Source organism: Salvelinus alpinus, chromosome 9 (genome assembly GCF_045679555.1).
Source record: "Salvelinus alpinus chromosome 9, SLU_Salpinus.1, whole genome shotgun sequence".
Lineage (NCBI taxonomy): Eukaryota > Metazoa > Chordata > Actinopteri > Salmoniformes > Salmonidae > Salvelinus > Salvelinus alpinus.
Genome location: NC_092094.1, coordinates 21,438,741 through 21,458,954, shown reverse-complemented (window position 1 = coordinate 21,458,954; position 20,214 = coordinate 21,438,741). Strand labels below are relative to the sequence as shown.

At 43.5% G+C, this 20,214-nt stretch overlaps 1 protein-coding gene across 4 annotated transcripts in view; it reads right to left on the bottom strand.

Moving 5' to 3' along the window:
• Nucleotides 1-20,214, bottom strand: part of LOC139583968 (thromboxane-A synthase-like) — a 183,148-nt gene that overhangs the window by 28,503 nt on the left and 134,431 nt on the right. For all 4 annotated transcript variants that reach the window (XM_071415447.1, XM_071415446.1, XM_071415448.1 and 1 more), the window contains 4 exons: nt 13,195-13,283; nt 12,784-12,932; nt 12,508-12,635; nt 11,993-12,343 (listed from right to left, as the gene is read on the bottom strand). In XM_071415447.1, the coding sequence (XP_071271548.1) occupies nt 11,993-12,343; nt 12,508-12,635; nt 12,784-12,932; nt 13,195-13,283 (717 nt within the window). The remainder of the gene's footprint in view (nt 1-11,992; nt 12,344-12,507; nt 12,636-12,783; nt 12,933-13,194; nt 13,284-20,214) is intronic.

The window sequence follows — 20,214 nt, the reverse complement described above, 5'->3', positions numbered from 1 at the left end:
GCAGCTGATGTCCCTCATATGCCAGAGTCTATCCTCATTCCCATATTAATCATCCAGGGATGAGGCAGGAGGGAGACCAGGAATCACAGGTAGAATGAATTACCATACACTTAAGCTTGATTAAAGAGCTGTTTTTCTTTATTTTTGATATGCATCAAAGCAGTATGTCTTTGTCAACAAACTAATGATGAGATCAAATTAGTTACATTTGGACATGATACCTTAGTATCTACCTTAGTCATTCAGTCATGTAATGTTGTTTTCAGAAGTTGTCCTCATATCAAAAGGAACATGTCAGCTGTGAGCCAGCTGAGACTGTAGCTGTTTAATCATCACCAGAGCAATCAGCCTCAAGGAGAACACTCCTGTTGTATGTCACCAATCATGAGAAGACACAGGGTCTCCCTCCCACCTCAGCAGGGACTCCTCTAGCACCAAACAACATACATGCAGGTAAACCAGTCAGTACACCTCTCATGTACATACAGTAGTTACAAATGCATGGCATGGTGGAAGAGTGTAATTACGTGCACCCACACACGCACACACAGAATCTTATCATTGGTATAAGTTTTCGAGTATCAACCAGGTCTTTCATTTAGCGGTTACCATTTTAATTGGAAGCGACTCATATTTGATTTGATGAATGGTAATAAAAAAAACACCCCCAGGCAGACGGTTCAGTAATGAGATTTGGTGGTGGAGATAATTCACGTCAGGCTGCATGATATAAGCACTCGCTGTAACACCTGGTATTAGATGATACTCAAATGATCTAGGCCTAATCATAAGGTGAATGCACCAATTTGTAAGTCGCTCTGGATAAGAGCGTCTGCTAAATGACTTAAATGTAAATGTAATGTAATCCATAGCTTAAAGTGTAGAAGTACACAGGACGAGATTACCTATATAAGCAAGCAAGTTTCTCCCATATTTTTTTGTGAAAAAAATAAGATCTGTGTTAACTTCATCATACACAACACAGCCTAGCCACATGTTAAAGAGACAAATATAAAGTAGGATACCAAAACAAAATACTAATTATTAAGCAATGAGTTTTGTTATTCCCAAATTCCATAGAGAAACGAGTGAAGAATAAGCCCTTTTGATGTAACCAATGGAGGGATTCAGATGAGCCACTTATGTTATTCGAACTATCGCTACATGAAACAATCTCAGGAAAGTGCTTGGGGCTGTCTATAATACTTAGAATGTTCCTTATGCAGTTACAAACTTACTATCTTAATATTAATAGCAGCATCCGAGGGGGAGGGTCAGCTCTCTCCCAACCCATTCCCAGAACCATCCCTTGAATCCAGCTGGAATACTAACCCATCCACCTCAACCCAAAGCTATGGTTATAGCATAAAAATACAATTACTAGAATGGAAAAGCCACTCAGACCACGGTAATTTCACTAGAACACTCATGGGTACACTCAATATGGCCGCCAGTACACCTATCACAGAACATAGACTTGAATGGGAAAGTCTGTTCTAGTAATTATATTTCTCTGCCAACACTCTTTTCTGACCATCTCTATATAAGGCTGTGAACTCCCAGCTTCTCTAATGGGTATATTTCACTCATCACCCAGCACCACTCAACCTTTCTCTCTGCCTCTGATGGTTATTAAATACAAAGCAGCCCAGTGTAATGACTGGATTCATCAGAACAGCACCTGGATATTTTATTCTCTACATGGAGGAAGATAGATTCATGACATAGAGGTTGTGATGGCAGGTTACAGGCCATACCACACTCAGAGAAGTAATGATACAGTAACAGCCTTTTACAAAGGAGAGCTTGGATTGCGGAGGTGTCCAGTACAGCAATACACACACGGTTAGATATTACTGCACTGTTGGAGCTAGGAACACCAGCATTTGACTACACCCGCAACAACATCTGCTAAATATGTGTATGTGACCAATAACATTAGATTTGATTTTGATTGACTCTATCTATGAAAGACCTCCGACTATGGAAGTGTGCTCACTTCTACGTTCCATAAAAAATGTAAAATCAAATATATATTCTGTAGTATATTGTAAATAACTATTTGGAAGAATAAGTAACTGTAAGGCTATCATTGCCAGGAGAGGCACCACAGGAAAGACAGACTAAACCTCCATATGATCTACTGCTCACAGAATGGCATAAGAGTGATCTCGCCCTCATTACGCAAGCTGAACACAGTATTTTGTGAGGACAAACAGAGAGAAAAAGAGAGAGGAGAGAAAGACTGAGAGAAAGATAGAAAGAGAGGGAGAGAGACTACCCCACCGCCACAGCTGTAGAGAGTGTGCTCCTGTCTGTTTTTCACTATTCCACAGGGCAGTTGGGAAAGAGGGGTATTTAACGATGGCAGACTCGTGACAGCTGTTAACATTCAGCACACATCAGTTAGAGAGAGCGAGAGAGCAGCCACGGCAGAATTATTGAAAACATTTTGTCTTCCAGAACAACAACTCCCTTACATCCTGATTTTTGAATGTTACTGTTTTTGTTTATTGTATGTACCAAACTGTTATACTGCAAGTCAGCTTTCAGCTGCCAATGTGTACAGTAATAACACTATAGGACTGACTATACTAACTATATACTGTATAGTCCAGTAATAAATAAGGAACTCCTTTTTAATTATCATTTAATCTGACTATTCTCTCACTGATTTAATTTACTTATTTCAGCAATTTGAGTTTGGGTTTTCAGTATAGTTGTTTACTGTTGGTGGGGCATATTATACTGTTTTAGTCCCGTGTAGCTCAGTTGGCAGAGCATGACGCTTGCAGAGCCAGGGTAGTGGGTTCAATTCCCACGGGGGACCAGCATGAAAAAAGTATTAAAATCTATGAACTCACTACTGTAAGGCTCTGGATAAGAGCGTCTGCTAAATGTTAAATTATTTAATGTCACTCCTAAATCACTATGATAAATAAAATTGTTTTTCTTCATTGTATTTTTTTTACCCCCTTTTTCTCTGCAATTTTGTGATTATGATCTTGTCTCATTTCTGCAATTCCCCATTAGGCTCGGGAGAGGCGAAGGTCAAGTCATGTGCTTTCTGAAACATGACCCGCCAAGCCACGCTTCTTAACACCTGCTCGCTCAACCCAGAAGCACCAATGTGTCGGAGGAAACACTGTTCAACTGATGACCTTGTCAGCCTGCAGGCACCTGGCCTGCCACAAGGTGTCGCTAGAGCATAATGAGCCAAGTAAAGCCCCCCCTGGCCAAACCCTCCCCTAACCTGGACAGCGCTGGGCCAATTGTGCACTGTCATATGGGACTCCCGGTCACAGCCGGTTGTGACACGGCCTGGGATTGAACCTCAGGCTGTAGTGATGCCGCAACAGTGCAATGCAGTGCCTTAGACTGCTACGCCACTCGGGAGGCCCCCTTGTAGTTTTAACAGAGCTGAGATTCACTTTGAAGTGTAAAGTGTAGGAATAGCCTTCAGGTGAAATCAGTCATTGATACAGACATGGTGGCGTAGCAGTAAGATCGTAATGCTGTGAACCAATAAGTTGTGAGTTTAAATCCCAGGACATATTAAATAATAATGACCCTATGGACGTGGGCTGGACGGATATATGACTGGGAAGGGGCCTGACGTCAGTGCTGAGACCCATGATTGGCCCCTGTAGAGCACACACACACACACACACACTTCAATCCTCTCTGTCTATACTGGTCACTCACATGTGAGATTATAACCTGAATCTTCACACAAAAAGCCCTCCTTCAATCAGCACTGTGTGCAACAGGCATTCAACACAAGCTGGTACAGAAATCTGAAGGTCCAGATTCCTATCAGTTTCATTTTACCCTGTACCCTCTTACACAATGATTCTCCCTCCCTCTCCATCTCTTTCTTTCTCCACCCCCACCTTCCCTTTATCTATTTTCTTGCTCTAAATATAAACCTTTCTTGACCCCACCCTCTCTCTGTCTCGCTCTCTCTATCTTTCTCTCACCCAGTGCAAGGTCTTGGTGATGGGGAGTGAGAGGCTCTGTGCTTCCCTTCCCTACTCAAAGCCCGCTCTCTGTCCTTTTCTTTCCCTTCATCCCTCCTCACTCTCTCCCTCCCCCCACAGAATCAAGAGGGCAGCAGCTTTTTAAAATCTGAACAATGACCCATGGGAGGAAGGGAAGGAGGGAAGAATGTTAAGTTGGGATGGAGAGAGGGAAGGAGCATTCATACAGCTCTACACACAGCCTGGCCCTCATTTCATCCTGTCCAAAGGAATATAAAGAGAATAGAAGAGGCAATGAGAGGACATCCCCTCTCAGAGAAAGGTCTATCTGAGGCCCCTTCTCCCAGGCAGGATGTAGATTAATAATTTAAACAGGAAAGGTAAGCTGCTGCTGCGACAGACCGCTACGGCTTCTGCTCTGACTAGCACACACTGGGCCTGGCAGATCAGCTCTGTATGCTGTGTGTGCAGGAGCATTGGCATCTCTCTCTCTCTCTCTCTCTCTCTCTCTCTCTCTCTCTCTCTCTCTCTCTCTCTCTCTCTCTCTCTCTCTCTCTCTCTCTCTCTCTCTCTCTCTCTCTCTCTCTCTCTCTCTCTCTCTCTCTCTCTCTCTCTCTCTCTCTCTCTCTCTCTCTCTCTCTCTCTCTCTCTCTCTCTCTCTCTCTCTCTCTCTCTCTCTCTCTCTCTCTCTCTCTCTCTCTCTCTCTCTCTCTCTCTCTCATGCTTTGTAAAAAACAAGTGTAGACTGACAGTGACTGTAGCCTATGTCTGAGATATACAGATGTAAGATCTTAATTTGATCACCCTGCTGTTGCAGGAAATGCAAACGTTTAGTCTACTCAAGGTTTAAAAAGGCTTCTAAAGTTTGTTTACTGAACAAAAATATAAACAATTTTACTGAGTTACAGTTTATATAAGGAAATCAGTCAATTGAAATAAATTCATCCCCTTCAGATTATGCCGCAGGTGAAAAAGACAGATGTGGATGTCTTAGGCTGGCGTGGTTACACATGGTCTGCGGTTGTAAGGCCATTTGGACGTACTGACAAATTCTCTAAAATTACGTTGGAAGCGGCTTATGGTAGAGAAATGAACATTCAATTCTCTGGCAACAGCTTTGGTGGATTCGAAGCAAAAATTCGAACCATTCATAGGCTACTTAGTTTAAATTCCTTACACTTACATTTGCGACCATGACCATGCATGCCAATTGCACAATCTCTCAAAACTTTAGACATCTGTGGCATTGTGTTGTGTGACAAAACTGCACATTTAAACATTTCTGGGATTTTTTATTTCAGCTCATGAAACTTGGGACCAACACTTTACATGTTGCGTTTATATTTTTGTTCAGTGTAATTTCCACTTCAAAATGTTAGACTTGATTTGCCCAAATGTACCACTCCCCTTAAAATCCTGCATCTGTACACAATAGAGTTTGTGCGAAATTAGTTCAGACAGCATGAGTGATGTTTTGACCTTTGACCTGCACTTTGGGCAGAGGCTCAGAAGAATCTCAAAGACACCTCTTCCTGCCAGGCCTGGCATCGTGCTATAGGATTACAGCAGCTCTAAGTGCTTCATAGCAAACAGGCCTTACCTCTGCAACACCCATAGACGCCAGCACCAACCAAAAAAGTCACAGGGAACAAAAAGGAGAGGCGCCCTGAATAACTCATCACCTTTTATCTGTAACTTAAAAGGAAAACTGCACCCCAAAACAACATTTTGGTATTTGTGTCATTAGTCCATTGTTGATATATAGTACACCCAAAATGTTTTGCAACTCAGCAATCAGCAACTTCAAAATACAAAATATTTATGTATTTTTCGTTATATATCTTGAATGCTGACATGCAAAACATTTTGGAACTATATCAAAAATGAACTAATTTAAAAATTACCAACAGATTTTGGGTGGAATTTTCCTTTAAACTATAGATGACAAGCTCCCTATTGTACCTATAGTAACACTGAACCCTGTACCCCCACACTCTTCCTCTATCTTTACACTCTCACTCCCTTTCTTCCTCTCTCTCACTCTCTATTCTTTCATTTTCTCTTTCATTCTCTCTCTTCCCTCCCTCCCCCTCTCTCTCTCCCTCCCTGAAGACCTTTGCCAACAGACAGACAGACAGTGCGGAGGGGAGGGGAGCAACGCAGCAAAGCAGGGGCAGCCCAGGCTGAAACATGTCATTTAAGATGTGTTGGTCTCTCCTCCTTTTCCATCTTGAGTCTTAACACCTTCTGCATGTCATTAGGGGCCTTGCTTTGCTTCAACTTATTCTGTTATTTAGGGAGATAAGAATGGCAAATGAATGAAGGGAGCCCCTGAATGTGGTAACACAACAGTAGAGAGAGAGGGAGAGAGAGAGAGAGAGAGAGAGAGAGAAAGGAGAGGGAAAAAGAAAGAGAAGGAGAGAGAAATACGTGCAGCTAGTGACACATTTGCAAGTTTGGCTCAGAGTCAGAAGAAACAACATGGCTCTTCTCAGGAAGAGAGCGAGATGAGATGATTGAGTCACCGAAGTGTCTCTGCTGGAGGCTCGGCTAGCTTAGCCCGCCTTCTGCCAGCTCCTAAAGACACAACCGGAACACACGTGAGATGAGTTATGGCTAACAACTGAATCCACAGAACATGCTTGTGAATGAAAATGACAATTAGAATGAATTACCAAAAAACAATTATAATCGATGGAACATGTCTACGATTTTGTAAAGACCAGGATAAGCTGCAGATTATTTGAAATAATTAAAGAGTGTGTGGATCTTTCAATGTGTGCGGTTCTGTTTTCAATACCATGCATTGTAACAGTATACAGTTGAAGTCGGAAGTTTACATACACCTTAGCCAAATACATTTAAACTCAGTTTTTCACAATTCCTGACATTTAATCCAAGTAAAAATTCCCTGTTTTAGGCCAGTTAGGAACACCATTTTATTTGAAATGTCAGAATAACAGTAGAGAGCATGATTTATTTCAGCTTTTACATACACTCAATTAGTATTTGGTAGCATTGCCTTTAAATTGTTCAACTTGGGTCAAACATTTTGGGTAGCCTTACACAAGCTTCCCACAATAAGTTGGGTGAATTGTTGCCCATTCCTCCTGACAGAGCTGGTGTAACTGAGTCAGGTTTGTAGGCCTCCTTGCTCGCACAAGCTTTTTCAGTTCTGCCCACAAATTTTCCATCGGATTGAGGTCAGGGCTTTGTGATGGCCACTCCAATAGCTTGACTTTGTTGTCCTTAAGCCATTTTGCCACAACTTTGGAAGTATGCTTGGGGTCATTGTCCATTTGGAAGACTCATTTGCGACCAAGATTTAGCTTCCTGACTGATGTCTTGAGATGTTGCTTCAATATATCCACATCATTAACCGTCCTCTTGATGCCATCTATTTTGTGAAGTGCACCAGTCCCTCCTCCAGTAAAGCACCCCCACAACATGATGCTGCCACCCCCATGTTTCACGGTTGGGATGGTGTTCTTCGGCTTGCAAACCTCCCCCTTTTTCCTCCAAACATAACGATGGTCATTATGGCCAAACAGTTCTATTTTTGTTTCATCAGACCAGAGGACATGTCTCCAAAAGTACGATCTTTGTCCCCATGTGCAGTTGCAAACAGGAGTCTGGCTTTTTTATGGCAGTTTTGGAGCAGTGGCTTCTTCCTTGCTGAGCGGCCTTTCAGGTTATTGTTGTTTCCTCCAGCATCTTAACAAGGTCCTTTGCTGTTGTTCTGGGATTGATTTGCACTTTTCGCACCAAACTACCTTCATCTCTAGGAGACAGAACGCGTCTCCTTCCTGAGCGGTATGATGGCTGCGTGGTCCCATGGTGTTTATACTTGCGTACTATTGTTTGTACAGATGAACGTGGTACCTTCAGGCATTTGGAAATTGCTCCAAAGGATGAACCAGACTTGTGGAGGTCTACAATTATTTTCTGAGGTCTTGGCTGATATCTTTTGATTTTACGATGATGTCAAGCAAAGAGGCACTGGGTTTGAAGGTAGGCCTTGAAATACATCCACAGGTACACCTCCAATTGACTCAAATGATGTCAATTAGCCTATCAGAAGCTTCTAAATCCATTACATAATTTTCTGGAATTTTCCAAGCTGTTTAAAGGCACAGTCAATTTAAGTAAGTCTCTCTCCTCTGCTCTCATCCTTCTAGACCTATCGGCTGCCTTTGATACTGTGAACCATTAGATCCTCCTCTCCACCCTCTCCGAGTTGGGCATCTCCGGCGCGGCCCACGCTTGGATTGCGTCCTACCTGACAGGTCGCTCCTACCAGGTGGCGTGGCGAGAATCTGTCTCCGCACCACGTGCTCTCACCACTGGTGTCCCCCAGGGCTCTGTTCTAGGCCCTCTCCTATTCTCACTATACACCAAGTCACTTGGCTCTGTCATATCCTCACATGGTCTCTCCTATCATTGCTATGCAGACGACACACAATTAATCTTCTCCTTTCCCCCTTCCGATAACCAGGTGGCGAATCGCATCTCTGCATGTCTGGCAGACATATCAGTGTGGATGACGGATCACCACCTCAAGCTGAACCTCGGCAAGACGGAGCTGCTCTTCCTCCCGGGGAAGGACTGCCCGTTCCATGATCTTGCCATCACGGTTGACAACTCCATTGTGCCCTCCTCCCAGAGCGCTAAGAACCTTGGCGTGATCCTGGACAACACCCTGTCGTTCTCAACCAACATCAAGGCGGTGACCCGTTCCTGTAGGTTCATGCTCTACAACATTCGCAGAGTACGACCCTGCCTCACACAGGAAGCGGCGCAGGTCCTAATCCAGGCACTTGTCATCTCCCGTCTGGATTACTGCAACTCGCTGTTGGCTGGGCTCCCTGCCTGTGCGATTAAACCCCTACAACTCATCCAGAACGCCGCAGCCCGTCTGGTGTTCAACCTTCCCAAGTTCTCTCACGTCACCCCGCTCCTCCGCTCTCTCCACTGGCTTCCAGTTGAAGCTCGCATCCGCTACAAGACCATGGTGCTTGCCTACGGAGCTGTAAGGGGAACGGCACCTCCGTACCTTCAGGCTCTGATCAGGCCCTACACCCAAACAAGGGCACTGCGTTCATCCACCTCTGGTCTGCTCGCCTCCCTACCTCTGAGGAAGTACAGCTCCCGCTCAGCCCAGTCAAAACTGTTCGCTGCTCTGGCACCCCAATGGTGGAACAAACTCCCTCACGACGCCAGGTCAGCGGAGTCAATCACCACCTTCCGGAGACACCTGAAACCCCACCTCTTTGAGGAATACCTAGGATAGGATAAAGTAATCCTTCTAACCCCCCCCCCCCCCTTAGAGTTAGATGCACTATTGTAAAGTGGTTGTTCCACTGGACATCATAAGGTGAATGCACCAACTTGTATGTCGCTCTGGATAAGAGCGTCTGCTAAATGACTTAAATGTAAATGTAAATGTAAGTATATGTAAACTTCTGACCCACTGGAATTGTGAATTATAAGTGAAATAATCTGTCTGTAAACAATTGTTGTAAAAATGACTTGTGTCATGCACAAAGTAGATGTCCTAACCGACTTGCCAAAACTATAATTTGTTAACAAGACATTTGTGGAGTGGTTGAAAAACGAGTTTTAATGACTCCAACCTAAGTGTATGTAAATTTCCGACTTCAACTGTATGTACCTGACACTATCATTCAAAATGCTTTCAGGAGCGGACAACCTTGTGGTAGCAGGTAAAAACACCACACAGTCAGTCTCTTTCACTGTACTGAAAGGCAGTGGGTTGAGTTAGCTGTGATGAGCACGGCAGGAGAAGTGAGAGAGAGAAAAACTGGCCTTCACACTATAGTCAGCTGCCAAATGTCTGGTCAAATGTAGATCAAGCTAGCCTATAAAAGAGTTTATGTCCACAGGTATTACTGTGTATCTGATCAAGTTCCCAAAGTCAAACTAACATTTATTCACCCGACTGTTGAAAACCCCCATTTCCTTCACCAGCTAGCTACATACAGCTCACTAGCCCTCCGTAGAGATGTGTATTAACCCTGCCATAACATGAGTTCTTCAGCTCTACGTTATTGTAACATTTCTCGTACGATGTTGTGAAAACCTGCTTCTGATCCAGACGCCTTAAAAAGGTTCAGGAGAGTGTAACATTTTGATGTAGGTGAGTCCAGAGTGCAGAGTCCAGAGCAATCAATCTTATAGTAGCAGAGGACTTTCAAAATGCTGCTGTTGTTGACAACAGTGTTGTTGACAACAGTGTCGTTAATAGACTGTAATTCTCAGTGGTGAAGCCTTTCAGTAAAACTACCCTTAAGACAAATGATATCCAGTCCCATCAGCAGACAGTACTCTTCATCTCAGCTCCTTCATTACAGTAGGCTATGTAACAGTAAATACTAGATCTTGTTGCGGTGCTTTGAAGGCTACTCAGTAGACTACAATTCAGTGCTCTATTTCAGAGAGGCAAGTCAGAGTCCAAAAGGATAAAAGTCCACTGCAGAAAATGTGCAATGAGAAAATAAATAACACCAAGATAAAAAAAAAGGGACATAAAACAGTGAGGAAGTGAGCACTGATGCATTTTGATCAGGAAATAAAACACCAGAAGGCAAACAGGCAGAGTTAGTTAGTTTACACTAAGAGCTCTCTTTGTAGACACTTCCTCCCCTGTGAGTTGAAGGATTGAGAATTGGAGAGCAGAGAGCGGCGTATCGGCACGACGTAGAACGGGGGAAGAGGACATGAAAGAATGAAATAGTGTCTGACTCCAGACTCTCCAGTCTGTGCGTTTGATCCTGTCTTCTGGTCTGCTGTCTGCTCCACTCTTCTCTGTTCTCCACTGCTCTGGCCTTGGTCAGGGTATTAGGATGCAGGAAGAGAGACGGGAGAGTGGAGGATCTAACAAGGCCATTGCTGTGTCCGAAATGGCACCCTATTCCATATATTGTGCACTACTTTGACCACAGCCCTATGGACCCTAGGGAATAGGGTGCCATTTTGGACATACCCATGGCCTTGTTAGATCCTCCACTCCCCTGTCAAACTGTTTCTCTCCACTATTAGACCAGTGTTATGCTGCAGAGTTGATCGTGGCTGTGACAACAGTGTGTGTGTGTGTGTGTGTGTGTGTGTGTGTGTGTGTGTGTGTGTGTGTGTGTGTGTGTGTGTGTGTGTGTGTGTGTGTGTGTGTGTGCGTGCGTGCGTGCGTGCGTGCGTGCGTGCGTGCGTGCGTGCGTGCGTGCGTGCGTGCGTGCGTGCGTGCGTGCGTGCGTGCCTGTGTGTGTGTGTTTGCGCTGCAATCAAGTCTTCATCTGGATGCAAGACAAAGAGCAGTTTTTATCCTTAGTGAATGCAGTGAAAGCTTGGGTGCTGTCTGGGTTCTTTATTTCGCAATATAGTGGCAGCACACATCAAACTGCAGGTCGCTGTGACCCCAGAGAAACAGATTGAAAATCCTCATTTTTAAAAATGTCAACCCACCCCTCCCTCTCTGCCCATCCCCCCAGTCTCTCTCATTTATTTTTGTTCCAGCCAGGGCCCATCACTGTCTGTCTTTCACACTCATCACCTCTGCTGGCCTGCAGAGTGGCAGACTGGTACAGATGCAGAGATGGACTTATTACAGCTGAGGTGGAGTTGATATAGGACTGGGTCTCTTGGTCATAAATCCCTGCAAAATGACTGTATGTTATGCTGTGCTGCTGAAGCCCACAATACCAGATTGGGGTCAATTTCATTTCAATTGTCAATTCAGGAAGTAAAGTGACATTCAGAAAACTGGAATTGGAATTTCATTTTACTTCCTGAATTGACTGAATTGAAATGGAATTGACCTCAACTCTGTACAGTCTCACCATCAGGTGGAGCGGACAGTGTGGACCATTTACATAATCTGGTTTGGATCCTATTAGTATCAATAGACCATCATGGCAAACATACTGTCACAAACAATGAGGTCAATTATAGGTGATTGTGAACATAAGGTGCATACAGGGAAGCCAGAGGCCCATACTCACATATCTGGTGAAGAAGTCATCCACCTCAGCCTGCAGTTTGCTCTGACACTCTGGGTGAAGAGCCAGGAGGTAGCAGGTGAAGGCTAGGGTGTTGCTACTGGTCTCATACCCCGCCAAGAAGAACACAAACGCCTGGCCCACTATCTCATCATCCGACATCATCCTCTTCTGGGTCTGAACCGAGCGCCTGTTGGGTGACTCATGGCTGACGTCAACATTTTCTTGCTGGTTTGTGTGAGTGTGTCTGGGGGCCAGCTCATCTGCATGGTTGACCACGTCAAAGTGCTCCAGCGACACACACTCCTTGCTGCTCCGCGTGTCCAGCATCAGCTGTAGGAAGTCTCGCCGCCGCTACATACAGAGAAACACACACACGCACACGCACACGCACACGCACACACACACACAGGTAAATCAAGATCAGAGAAGAGGAGGACAGGAGACATTACAAGTCCTTTATTATTTCATATATTTTCCCATCTTTACAAAGGATAGGTAGGCTGCTATAGTAATACCTCTTCAACTGGCTGCTCATCTCTCTGTCTGATGATCTTCTGAATGCAGGTGATGAAGAAGTTGTTCATCTCATCCCTCCTCTTGTTGGGGAGAACCCGGGCCAGAGGAATCAGGAATGGAAAAGCAACTGAAGACAAAATATAGTCTTTGTCACTCCATTTATGGCATCAACTATGGAATGCAGCAGTATTTGAATTGGACAATTCGACAAATTAGGAAGACTTTAAATTGCTGATGAGTTAGTTGGCCTCAGGGCATGGCTCCACCGTACTCACTGAAGACGAACATGATGGGTGTGAAGAAGGAGAAAGAGAAGAACTTCTGGGCGTGGTGGACGAACGGGTCATCTGGGTCCTTCTGAGAGTCCACCTGAGTGCCAAATGCAACGCTGGCTATCACGTCCATGGTGAAACAGCCAAAACACCTGAGGACAGAGAGAACAAACCCAGTCAACACAATATGGTATGTATGTACTGAATACCATACATAGAGAGCTTTTATACAATGATAATACAGCATCCACCTGAGAATTTACCACTAGAATAGCAGATCTGAGGCTGTCTGTAGACATTTGAATTTGTCATCTTTTTGTTAGGAAAATTACAGGATAACTATTGTATAGCCGAATGACTGAGAAGTCCTTCAGTTACAGTATAATGAACCTCGATATACTGTAGTTGCAGTACCTGTGAATGTCAAAGCTCTCTCCAGACTCAGCATGACAATTGAGGTTGGTGAGCAGGGTGTCAGTAGCAGTGTTGATCAGAGGACCCATCTGCATGGGGATAGAGACAGAGAAACACTCTCATCTAGATTCCGATATGAAAATGGGGTCGCGGGAGAATTTCCAAAAACCTGGTAAAATAAATAATATATACAGTACCAGTCAAAAGTTTGGACACACCTACTCATTTAAGGGTTTTTATTTATTTAGACTATTTTCTACATTGTAGAATAATAGTGAAGACATCAAAACTATGAAATAACACATATGGAATCATGTAGTAACCAATAAAGTGTTAAACACATCAAAATATATTTAACATTTTAAATTCTTCAAAGTAGCCACCCTTTGCTTTGATGACAGCTTTGCACACTCTTGGCATTCTCTCAACCAGCTTCACCTGGAATGCTTTTCCAACAGTCTTGAAGGAGTTCCCACATATGTTGGGCACTTGTTGGCTGCTTTCCCTTTACTATGCAGTCCGACTCATCCCAAACCATCTCAATTGGGTTGAGGGCAGGTGATTGTGGAGGCCAGGTCATCTGATGCAGCACTCCATCACTCTCCTTCTTGGTCAAATAGCCCTTACACAGCCTGGAGGTGTGTTTTGGGCCATTGTCCCATTGAAAAACGAATTATAGTCCCACTAAGCGCAAACCAGATGGGATGGAGTATCGCTGCAGAATGCTGTGGTAGCCATACTGGTTATTTATTATTATTTTTTTAATTTTTTTATTTAACCTTTACTTAACCAGGCAAGTCAGTTAAGAACAAATTATTATTTACAAATGGCCTACACCGGCCAAACCCGGACGTCGCAGTGCCAATTGTGCACCACCCTATGGGACTCCCAATCACGGCGGTTGTGATACAGCCTGGAATCTAACCAGGGTGTCTGTAGTGATGCCTCAAGCACTGAGATGCAGTGCCTTAGGCCGCTGTGCCACTCGGAAGCCCAAAAGTGTTGTGTGCCTTGAATTCTAAATAAATCACAGACAGTGTCACCAGCAAAGCACCCCCACACCATCACACCTCCATGCTTCACGGTGGGAACCACATATGCGGAGATCATCTGTTCACCTACTCTGCGTCTCACAAAAACACAGCGGTTGGAACCAAAAATCTCAACTTTGGACACATCAGACCAAAGGACAGATTTCCACCGGTCTAATGTCCATTGCTCGTGTTTCTTGGCCCAAGCAAGTCTCTTCTTATTATTGGTGTCCTTTAGCAGTGGTTTATTTGCAGCAAATCGACCATGGAGGCCTGACACGGAACCCAAACCAGCTGCGCGCGTGCGCCATCGTGCGCCACCGTGCATAAATGTATTTTGTCCCCTCACACCAAACGCAGGTTGAAATATCAAAACAAACTCTGAACCAATTACATTAATTTGAGGACAGGTCGAAAAGCATTAAACATGTATGGCAATTTAGCTAGTTAGCTTGCACTTGCTAGCTAATTTGTCCTATTTAGCTAGCTTGCTGTTGCTAGCTAATTTGTCCTGGGATATAAACATTGGGTTGTTATTTTACCTGAAATGCACAAGGTCCTCTACTCCGCCAATTAATCCACACATAAAACGGTCAACCGAGTCGTTGCTAGTCATCTCTCTTCCTTCCAGGCTTTTTCTTCTCTTGACTTTATATTATGATTGGCAACTTTCATAAATTAGGTGCATTACTGTCACTGACCTCGTTCGTCTTTCAGTCACCCACGTGGATATAACCAATGAGGAGATGGCACGTGGGTACCTGCTTCTATAAACCAATGAGGAGATGGGAGAAGCAGGACTTGCAGTGCGATCTGCGTCACAAATAGAACTGACTTCTATTTTAGCCCTTGGCAACGCAGACCCTCATTGGCGCGCATGAGCAGTGTGGGTGCAATAATTGAATAATATAGATTTCAACATTTATTTTGCAACGCTCGCGTCGTAGTCAGCCTGTCATTCACGCAGTCTCCTCTGAAAAGTTGATGTTGAGATGTGTCTGTTACTTTAACATCGACCAGCCTCAGAATTTCCCCTTCCTGTTTGGATTTTTTCTCAGGTTTTTGCCTGCCATATGAGTTCTGTTATACTCAGAGACATAATTCAAACAGTTTTAGAAACTTCAGAGTGTTTTCTATCCAATACTAATAACAATATGCATATATTAGTAACTGGGACTGAGGAGCAGGCCGTTTACTCTGGGCACCTTTCATCCAAGCTACTCAATACTGCTCCTGCAGCCATAAGAAGTTAACTCTGTGAAGCATTTATTTGGGCTGAAATTTCTGAGGCTGGTATCTCTAATGAACTTTTCTCTGCAGCAGAGCTAACTCTGGGTCTTCCTTTCCTGTGTCGGTCCTCATGAGAGCCAGTTTCATCATAGCGCTTGATGGTTTTTGCGATAGGGCTATCTTCTGTATACCAACCCTACCTTGTCACAACACAACTGATTGGCTCAAACGCATTGTGGTAAACCGTGGGGTGTTGGGTTGAGCGTACAGAGATTGACACAAAGACAGGGAGGCTTTAGTCCACAAAATAACTTTACTAAGACGGAAAATAAATATATCAAAGAAATCACTTTGGTTTTGCTTGGTCTTTCTTCTCTCTCTTAACTGGTGTCCGTCTCTCCCTCATCGCCCTCGCGGTGTGCCATCGTGCTCCTTTTATTTAGCCTCCACGGCTGGTTGGCACTTTCCTCTAATTACCTCCACTGATATCTGTCCGTGTCGGGGTGCCCAGCTCCCGTATCCCCAGCAGAGGGAGCCAACGTCGTCTCACGTACCTCCCCTCTACTACCATCCCCCGGGGTAGACCTCCTGGGATACCACAGCATTAACCTGTTTGGGCTGCAGGGGCAGTATTGAGTAGCTCTGATAAAAGGTGCCCATTTCAAACGGCCTCATACTCAATTCTTGCTCGTACAATATGCATATTATTATTACTATTGGATAGAAAACATTCTCTAGTTTCTAAAACCGTTTGAATTATATCTGTGAGTAAAACAGAACTCATTTGGCAGCAAACTTCCTGACCAGGAAGTGGAAAGTCTGAAAACGATGCTCTGTTCTAGGGCCTGCCTATAAATGGGCATGATACGTATTAGTATACATGCACGTCATACACCTTCCACTAGATGTCAAGAGGCAGTGAGAGAAGAAATAGAGTGATTATCTTGGTCTGAGGTGGAATAAATCCTCTTGGAATGACGTGTCACCCATTTCCTGTTTTCTGGAAAGTGCAAGGATGGACCTGGAATTGCCTTCTGGAAAGCTGTCGTTATAGGCGACTACTATCTCCGGCTTTGATTTTATTTGATACATGTGACAATATCATCGTAAAGTATGTTTTTTCAATATAGTTTTATTAGATTATTGAATTTTTTTCGGGACGTTAGGCGTGTTGCTTTGTCTGCGTATGTTCAGGAAGGAGAGCTTCGCGCCACTTTGCTAGCTTTCTGTGCTAATTGACTGGAGAAGAGGACGTTCTAAATCGAAACAACGATTGTTCTGGACAAAGGACCCCTTGTACAACATTCTGATGGAAGCTCATCAAAAGTAGGACCCATTTTATGATGCTATTTCATATATCTGTCGAACTGTGTACTATTAGTTTTGCGCCCAGGTTTTGGGCACTATCTCGCCATAACGTAAGCCTTATGTCGTAATGAAGTTATTTTTAGAATTCTAACACTGCGATTGCATTAAGAACTAGTGTATTTATCATTTCCTATACAACATGTATTTTTTAGTCATGTTTATAAATAGTTATTTGGTCAGAATATGTGAGTGTCAGATAAATATCCGGACGTTGTGGGAAAAAGATGCTACGTTAACACAATGTATAACCACTGATTTCAGCTCTAAATATGCACATTTTCGAACAAAACATAAGTGTATGTATAACCTGATGTTATAGGACTGTCATCTGACGAAGCTTATCAAGGTTAGTCAAAAATTATATATCTTTTGCTGGTTTGTTACGATCGCTAACTTTTGCTGCTGGGAAATGGCTTGTGTTTCTGGCTATTGTGGTAAGCTATATATAATGCTATATTGTGTTTTCGCTGTAAAACACTTAATAAATCGGAAATATTGGCTGGAATCACAAGATGCCTGTCTTTCATTTGCTGTACACCATGTATTTTTCAGAAATGTTTTATGATGAGTATTTAGGTATTTGACGTTGGTGTCTGTAATTACTCTGGCTGCTTCGGTGCTATTTCTGACGGTAGCTGTGATGGTAGCAGCAATGTAAAACTGATTTATACCTCAAATATGCACATTTTTCGAACAAAACATAGATTTATTGTGTAACATGTTATAGGACTGTCATCTGATGAAGTTGTTTCTTGGTTAGTTTAGTTGGATCTTGGTTAGTTATGTTGGTTTTGTGCATGCTACCTGTGCTGTGAAAAATGTCTGTCCTTTTTTGTATTTGGTGGTGAGCTAACATAAATATACTGGTGTTTTCGCTGTAAAACATTTTAAAAATCGGACATGTTGGCTGGATTCACAAGATGTTTATCTTTCAAATGCTGTATTGGACTTGTTAATGTGTGAAAGTTAAATATTTCTAAAAAATATATTTTGAATTTCGCGCCCTGCACTTGAGCTGGCTGTTGTCATAAGTGTACCGGCGTCGGGCTTGCAGCCAGAAGAAGTTTTAAGAAGGAAATAAATTCTACAAAATAACTTTTAATAAGGCACACCTGTTCATTGAAATGCATTCCAGGTGACTACCTCGTGAAGCTGGTTGAGAGAATGCCAGGAGTGTGCAAAGCTGTCATCAAGGCAAAGGGTGGCTACTTTGAAGAATATAAAATATATTTTGATTTGTTTAACACTTTTTTGGTTACTGCTTGATTCCATATGTGTTATTTCATGTGTCTTCAATATTATTCTACAATGTAGAAAATAGTCTAAATAAATAAAAACCCAGGAATGAGTAGGTGTGTTCAAACTTTTGACTGGTACTGTATATAGTATTGTCTTTGTTTCTCAAAATCATTGTAATGGTTAACCTTAAAAATCTACACGAAAATGATTAATGTCTAAAATTCAACCAGAGGTCGCCCTTAGATCGTTGCAAAAGGCCGCACTTGACCGTTGCACTTGAATCATTCCCACGGTGAAGGGCTAAGCCCGCTACGCTATAAAACCACACAATATTGCAGAGACTTGTTACTGGCCGCATTTGATATGGTGAAATCAATGTGTGGTGAGGCAGAGGCACAGAAACTCACATCAATACCTTGTCAGATATCACTGTGAAACTAAGAATTGCTATTGCTTAAGATGCTATTGCTAGCAATCAAGAGGTAACTCTGACTGAATGAGTCAAACAACTCCCCACCTTATGATCTTCAAGTGAACCTTAGCTGTGAGGGCCGAGATGCCCACATGTTCGCTACATGTCAGAGGATGCTATTCATGAGGAATGTCTCATGATTCCCGAACATTAAATGTTCAGTGTGCTGCGTAGCTATATTGACAAAAAACTGATTCCATGGGATCGAATGGTGGGCTTTTGCACAGATGGGGCTCCATCTAGGCGGGACAGCGGGGAGGCCTCTGCACTGTAGTTATGTGTCTCACTCTGCCATATGGACGCACTGTATGATAAACCCACTGAGCTATAATGGATACACCGGGAACAACTGACGGCAAAAGAGCTGAATGCAGAACTCTGAGATATGCAGCAGGTAACTTCGATTGTAAACTACATCGCACACGCCTGTTCGCAAAACTATGTGGAACGATTTTTCGAATTGAGAGAGGAACTGCTGTTATTCACAATGGATGTAAAAAGCAGACTTTGTTGACTTTCTGTGTAATGAAAAGAAAATGTGTCTCCTTGCCTATGTAACAGACATATTTATGAAACTGAACAAACTGAACACAAGCATGCAGGGGAAATACAAAAATATTCTACAGATGTGTGACCGAACCAGCGAAATCCGTTTGACTGTGATCCTGGCTCAGTTGACATGCAAGTAAGTGAAATCGAACAGCTGATCGAGCTGTCATGTGACCGAATGCTGTAGACAACGCATTCACAGGTCACTATGGAGACAATCATAGAATGGCACATAGCAGTCGGTCAATCTTCTCAGTGTAACAGTTGGGATAATAGGACAATTTGAAGTACCACGCATATCTTATCCCTGGATTGAGGTACGTTTTTCGAGCCATATCTCACGCCGGCACCACTGTGTATTAATCTACACAAGAAGCCTGTCCGAACCCTAGTGCAGCTGTAAGCAAGCTGGTCGGATCTGCTGGCTAATGCCTATTTACAATGCATACGGAAAGTATTCAGACTCCTTGACTTTTTACACATTTTGATATGTTACAGTCTTATTCTAAAATTGATTAAATATTTTTTCCCCCTCATCAATCTACACACAATACCCTATAAAGACAAAGCAACAAACGTTTTTTTGAATTTTTGGCAAATTTATCACATTTACATAAGTATTCAGACCCTTTCCTCAGTACTTTGTTGATGCACCTTTGGCAGCGATTACAGCCTTGAGTCTTCTTGGGTAGGACGCTACAAGCTTGGCACACCTGTATTTGGGGAGCTTCTCTCATTATTCTCTGCAGATCCTCTCAAGCTCTGTCATGTTGGATGGGGAACGTCGCTGGATAGCTATTTTCAGGTCTCCAGAGATGTTCGATTGGTCCAGGCTCTGGCTGGGCCACTCAAGGACATTCAGAGACTTGTCCCGAAGCCTCTCCTGCTTTGTCTTGGCTGTGTGCTTAAGGTCGTGGTCCTGTTGGAAGGTGAATCCATCCCCTCAGTCAGGTCCTGAGCGCTCTGGAGCAGGTTTTCATCAACATCTCTCTGTACTTTGCTCCATTCATCTTTCCCTCGACCCTGACCAGTCTCCCAGTCCCTGCCGCTGAAAAACATCCCCACAGCATGATGCTGCCACCACCATGCTTCACAGTAGTGATGGTGCCAGATTTCCTCCAGACGTGACGC